This window comes from Brassica oleracea, chromosome C6 (genome assembly GCF_000695525.1).
Source record: "Brassica oleracea var. oleracea cultivar TO1000 chromosome C6, BOL, whole genome shotgun sequence".
Classification (NCBI taxonomy): domain Eukaryota; kingdom Viridiplantae; phylum Streptophyta; class Magnoliopsida; order Brassicales; family Brassicaceae; genus Brassica; species Brassica oleracea.
This window is the reverse complement of record NC_027753.1, coordinates 5524018-5531269: the sequence shown is the minus strand read 5'-3', so window position 1 is coordinate 5531269 and position 7252 is coordinate 5524018. Positions and strand designations below refer to the sequence as shown.

The window sequence follows — 7252 nt, the reverse complement described above, 5'->3', positions numbered from 1 at the left end:
CGGAAATTTCCGACGAACATTTCCTCGGAATAAGTCGTCGGAATATATTGAGGGACTCCTTGCTCGGAATTTTCCGAGGGCTCCGTTCCTCGGAAATTCCCGATGAAAATTCCGAAGAACATTTCGTCGGAACTTCCGAGGATTGAACTATCGGAAAGTCCATCGAAATATCCCGAGGAAGTTTTCCCTCGGTATATTCCGAGGACCTTTCCGACGAACTGGTGGTCCCCGAGTTTCCTCGGAAATTCATTTCCTTGGAATTCCGTCGGAAATTTCCGAGGGTTCATTTCCTCGGAATTTCAAAAAAAATTAATTTTTTTTGAAATTCCGAGGAAATGAACCCTCGGAAATTTCCGACGGAATTCCAAGGAAATGAATTTCCGAGGAGTTATTTCCGAGGTCTTGTTTCAGCGGTATGTCGTCGGAATAACGTTATTCCGACGACATACCGACAATTTTTTCCCTCGGTATGTCGCTATTTTCTTGTAGTGATGGTGGTACACACATATTACAACAACATCATCCAAGATTTCGTGTGTGTATTTGAGGTCGATGACTCAATATGTTCGATCAGATTGTGGCATGACCGATGGTAAAGAAGAACCAACTATCATGTTCGAGGACGAAACATATTCCGCCCAAGATCTTCATCACCCACAGATTGCAGAAAATTGGAGAGGTCTAAGGAACCTTCAGTAATGTCCAAATCTGGGGGAGTAATGTGTATTGTACTTTTTTTCCTTCACCATGGTTTTGTCCCAATTGAGTTTTCCTAGTAAGATTTTAATGAGACAACATTAAAGCACATTACAAGTTCTAAATGGTTATAGCATCCAAGGGGAAGTGTTATGAACCAGATTGTGGATGACTCATAACCAAGAGATTATGAATTGTAATCTTTCCGGCCTTCAATTTTTAAAAATATTTTGCTGCCATAAGCGAATGTTTCTTTTTACATACCATGGCACGGCACTGCTTGTCTGTAACCGGTAGACCGACCTTCAAAATTTAGTAGGGCGGCTTTCGGGTTCAGATACACCCCGAATTTAAAATTTTTTTTCCAAATAGACTTGCATAGTTTTTTTTATAACATCAGACTTGCATAGTTATTTATCAAAACGACAACATAATAGATGAACCTTTTTAATAACTTTGGATTATATCTAAAACTTCTGTATGCATATGTTATTCTCCATCAACTATTTTTGCTTATATCAACTTTTGATTTTCTATATAATTTAACACAAAATAAACTCGGATCAGAAGTTTTGAATTTAAGCTATCAATCTGATAAATGTGTTGTCACTTCATCATATGAATTTTCATGTACACATTATAAAATAAAATATATTTAAGAAGTATTTTCTTATGAGCAAAACAAATAAAGTATGCCCAACTAGTAACTAGATTAAACCAAAATACAAGCAAAATGCAAAGCTATCAAGCCCGAAATGTTAGCAAGCATCATTCAATTACAGAACCCATAAACAAAAGTTACAATATAACTAATTAAAAAAGAGATAGGGTATTTGATGAATTATACCTTACCACAAATTCAAAATCACCCAACCAAAAAAAAGAACCAAAGAGGGGAAAAAGAAAGATAGAAGAAAAAAGAAGCCAAAACATCACACTAAGCTAGTAAACTCTCTTAATATACCTTCCAGCCTGATACCTTCAGTTATTGTATTTAAATCCAACTAGAAGCTTGAGATTGATTATACCATGATTATGACCACAGAACCCTAATTAAAACTTAACTTATTTATCGTTTTCTTGACCATGATTATGACCAAGTGCAAAAACAAAGAAGAGCTCTACATCTGGAGGAGCAAAGAAAGAGATTTGTCTCCTCCTCGAAGCAAAGTTTTGCGCCACCCTTTGCTTCTTCGGAGCTGGCGGACACGTCAGCATCTCCGGTATTCGTGACTTCTTAGATATCGGAGTACAACATCCACTGGGCGACGTTGACGTAGCGGTTGAGGATATTGAAGTAGATGATGACGTTGAAGTGACTTCACTGTTGATACTACATGGAGAAGATGGGTTCTTGATTCTTTTTATTCTTCTTGTAGGTGTTCCTCTTATTGGTTTCTTTCCTTTTGATACCATTTTTAAGACAGTTAAGGGAGAAGAGAAAACAACGTGTGTGAATCTATATATATATGAGGAGTATGTATACGTATAAACCTTAGTGGAAGTTTTAATTTAAAGCTCTTAATTTTTGACTGAAGAAAGTTTCTATCAGGGAAGAAAAAAGCCAAGAAAGAAAAAGTTGAGAAAAAGAAGAGATTGGTATTTGGAAAACTAAAGAAAAAGGGTTTCTTTTTGGTAGAGGATCAATGCATGTAAGTCACTATGTAGTGTGAATTGTGAAATGGGTACGCTTTATTTTACTTGAATATTCATCAAATAAAATAATACTAGTAGCTAGTGTTTTAGAACTATCTCGTCAATTCATGGACGTTTTGTAAGAAAAAAAAACTTATAGCTTCACGTGTTCTATATCTTGATGTTTAAATTTTATGTATGTAAAGTAAATAAGAAGATTTTGGTTCATAATTATTAACAATATACTCCATCTGTTCATAAATATAGGATCTTTAGAATAGTTTTTATGTTTCAATATGTAAGATGTTCTCATATTTTTAGGTAGCTGTAAGTTTATCAAAAACTGTGTAACCAATCAAATTTAATAGTTTCATTTTGTAATTGTTTGAATATTTTTTAATTTAAAATTTTAATGATACTTTTTAGATAAAAAATAACTTTCTTAATAAGTGTGTTTTACCTAAAAAATCTTATATTTAGGAATAGAGGGAATACTGATATTGATCGAAAAAAGCAAATTGATTTTCCGGATGTGAATGAGTGTATGTTAAGAAATACTTTTTTCTTTTTTTTTGAGAAATGGCTTATACTTGTTAAAAAATACTTAGTCGTCAAAAACCTAGTTGTGATGTTTTAAAGATTTTTCTAAAACAAAATAAAGACATGATTTTTGGCTGTCCCATAATAAGGCAAAGCAACTAAATAAATAGAATCAAGGTGGATATATCGAAGAAATAAACTCTTTCCCCGAAAAAGAGAATATCATAGTACCGAAGAAACTATTTAATTGTGTTGTTGTTTCAAATGCATGTAGTTCAAGTTCGCGGTTAAAGATAACACGAATTTTCAACATTTGTTTTTTTCCAAAATGTTATTTGTAAAAAAAAAACATTTACTGTGAGTTATGTACAATCAAAGTTCAAACGCATGTGAAAACGTTAACAAGGCGTAGTTATGCAAAGAGACGACGCTAATTTAGTACTCATGATAGAGATTCTTCACATGCATATCCTATTTACATAATAAATTAATTGAAACACACAGCACGTAGATTAAAAAATATTTAGAAGTCATAACAAGAAAAGAGTCTCACATTTGATGATTAAGATAATTTTGTATTAAAACACTACTATTTCAAAAGTTCAAAAAACAAAACACTACTATTTCGTTGGAAGTAATAGGTGGTAGCTAGATATAGTTTAGCCAATATATCTATTTTGCTTTAATATAATAAAATATTTTCATATATCTAGGTAATTTTAACTTTATCAAAACTGTGTAATCAATTGTTTTTACAGTTTTTATTTCTAATTCAATAATTTAATTTTCAATACTCTTTAAAAAAAATAATATGTATGCATTGAAATAAAATATCATTATACATCATGAAATATGTAAAATCATTTTCTTTAATAAGAAAAAGAGCGGCAGAATAAAATAAAAATAGAATAAAAACTTCGATGTGATATAAAATTATTTCACGTGTGGGGGATGACATTTAAATTCAATGTATTTATATATAAACTGGGTATTTGCCCGTATTTTGTGGATAGTTATACTATATAAAGAAATATATATTATTCTTATATTATTATAATTTTTGAATAATAATTAGAAATTTAAAAGTTTTATTTTTAATTTCAAATATTTGGATAATCAAAAATTTCATTATATATTTTTAGAAGATATATGAGATTCGAAATAGTTCAAAAACATAAACCTTAATCATTAAAAATCTTTCTCTGAAAAAAAATATTATAATTAATTCAGATAATTGGTTGTAGAATTATTTTATATTTTAATTTAACACATGAAAAAACGAAAAATACTCTAGCTCTCAGGAAAAAAAAAAGAATGTGTGGTTTTTTTTGTGTAACTCCAATATGACCAATACAATGATCGGAAGCTTTTATCATGAATGATCTTTTGTAAACGGTTTTGTGTGGGCTTTAAGAACATAAAAGTTATAATAATTCCTTACCTACAAATATAATTATTTTATATAATGATATATAACCATTAAATTTATTTCAATAAAAATGCTAAAGTATTTTTTTAATTATATATAACTAATTGATAAAAATAAAAAATTGATAAAACATATATATATATTTTTTCTCTAATTCTACAATTAGTATCATAAATAATTATTTGTAATATCATTTGTGTTATTTGGTAATTTGTATTAATTAGTTCTACAGTTATCTTTTATTTTTAGATCTGATTAAAATAATAACTAATAAATATTAACAACCAATCAAATTATAACTATTTTTTAAAACTTAACCTATTAAAGACACATAATCAAAAGTCAATTAAGTGACTTTTTAATTAATATATAGTAGGATTTATCTCCTTAAAACTAAGGATAAATTTTGTTAAAATAAACATAAAAACATGTAATAGAAAAATGGTAGTTTAAGAAATTTTTTTCATAATTTGTTCCAAATCACACTTTCTCGCTCATTTTTTTTAATTTAGTGTTTAACATAAAACTAAAATGGGTTAAGCAAACAATTTCTTCTTTAAATTATCTCTGATCATCACACTATTTTATCAAACACTAACTCATTCAACAAAATGTTTTTAATTAAAACTAATCATAGTTTACATATCTTTTAAAATTATTATTTTTAATTTATTTTAAATTAAATTAAAACTTACCTATATTAATTAAATCTGATTAACTAATAAAAAAATAATATTTCAATTTTTAAATAACCAAATGTCGTTATTTTAGGCGTATATACTTAATATTAATGTGAGATTTAATATTCTATGAAATGAATTATTTTTATTTGTATAAATTTTGTTAAAAATTTATTATCGTACATTTTAAAAATTTATTATAGCGTAAAAAATACATCTTATTAATTTTTAAATAATTTTTTCTTAATTTCAATTTACATTATATTTTCCATTTTTAACTTTAACAATTGTAGAGATGATCATTTTAATTGAACTTCCTTACTAAATTTATCTTAACATTTCAAAAACACATAAAATTAATTAGTTCACATTTATCGTAACACAAATAAAAATTAAATACACAAGAATATAAAAATACCAAGAACACAACAATCATATTTTATTATTCTTCCTTCTTGTTCTTTTATTTCTGTCTGCTTTTTTATATTAAAAATAAGCATGCTAATTTTATTATAATCCAAGCTATATGAATTATATTAATAATGTTTTAACTGTAGAAAAATCCCGTGAAAAATACTTTGTTTAAAATAAATTAAATGAATTACCAAATAATATAATTTTAAATAACTTACCATATAATAATGTTAATTCATCTGCTTATATTAATAGATGAATTAAATAAAAAAAATTGATTAATATACGTTTAAATAACTTATCATATAATTTTTATGTTTTAAAATAAAAAATATTTTAATCATTTCTAAAAGTGATAATGCTTATACGATATCACATTGTCATTGAATAATGATTGGATTTTTTTAGAATTATATATTTGATTGTTTTGCATTCATTTGACACATTTTTATACTATATATATAGTGAATGAGTGAATTTAATTAATATTATTAAGTTTAAATTAATTAGTTTTCTAAAATCTATGATTTATTTTATTCACTACTAATATAAACATAATAAAAACCATTTTATAATTGTTTCTATATTTTATTGAATAGAAAATAATATTAAATTTACATACCATCATCGAAATAGTGTGAAAACTAGATTGTAGTCAACTAAAATGGAGAGTTTTTAGTTTGTATACCAGAGTACTATCAATGATCTCTCTTAAGGTTCTCTTCTCATTAATAACAGAAAATTTGGCACGAACAGATGTAGCAGTACCAACAGACCATTGGGTACTATCGTCGTTTGTAAAAGCAAGTGAATCATTAGGAAGACTGCAAAATCAAGATAAATCAAGCTTATAAAAACATTGTATTATGTTGCCAAGGTAATGTATATAAATTCAAAATTAGCTAACAAAAGAGTAGGAGTACCTTGTTTTGAACTGGTCAACCAAATCCATGTTGGGTTGAGTAAAATTTGGATTGAATTCCACCCGCTAGATATGGAGTAAGCAACTACAATATATAGATTTTATTAACATGTTGTACATATAATTATTTTAGAAAGATAGATGTATTATATACCTTTCCACTCTTTAATAGAAGAGAACTAACACAAATAATCATTGTGGGCATGTTACTCATACTATAATCGTATACTTGTTTAGCATAACGACCATACAGAGTACACATCATCTTCTCATTACTGTATAATATAAACTTAAGTTAATAAATCTAATATACATATTTAGATAGCAAATAAGAAAAAGTAAAGTACTTAAGCTTACTTTTGGTCACGTAACTCAATCAAGAGCTTCATGTTATCTTTTCTTTTTATCATTTTGTTTTCAAGAGAACCGAAGTTAACTATTTGACCAATAACATCTACATTCCAAAATAAAAATAATTAAATTAACACAAATAATACAAAACCAAAAGAATATCTAAACATTAAAAATTCAATTAAGAAGGTACAATATTAAAGTTATTTAATAAACAGATTAATAGCCTTAAAATCATATATAAATTATTAGTGCATGAACAATTCCCAGTTGAAAATTATTTACCAACCAAATGGCTATTATCAGTTTTTCCACCAGGAATTTCAGTGTAATCAGCCAAATACTTCTCGGGAACTTCACTTGGAAAATCATTTGGTTTTGCAACAAAAGTCGCGTGGAAGAACCCAATTTTGTACGGATGAGAGCTTGTCCGATAATCACCAATAGCATCGTACACTTTGAATAACTGGACAACCTTCAAATTTTTTGATAAGCTGTTCACAAACTGAAGCATGAAATTTTGTCCCTGATCGAATATATGAAAGTTATGAGTTAGACAAATAAATTATAAGAGTTGACGGAAAG

General features: G+C 27.4%; 1 protein-coding gene across 1 annotated transcript; it reads right to left on the bottom strand.

Moving 5' to 3' along the window:
- Window positions 1-1431: 1431 nt before the first annotated feature.
- LOC106299522 lies at window positions 1432-2117 on the bottom strand. Its single transcript, XM_013735602.1, has one exon. It carries the CDS (start codon window positions 2110-2112, stop codon window positions 1762-1764), a length of 351 nt encoding a protein of 116 aa, XP_013591056.1. The 5' UTR covers window positions 2113-2117; the 3' UTR covers window positions 1432-1761.
- Window positions 2118-7252: the final 5135 nt, after the last annotated feature.

Coding starts and splice junctions, on each gene's coding strand:
- LOC106299522 (XM_013735602.1), bottom strand. CDS start 2,112: ATGGTATCAAAAGGAAAGAAACCAATAAGAGGAACACCTACAAGAAGA.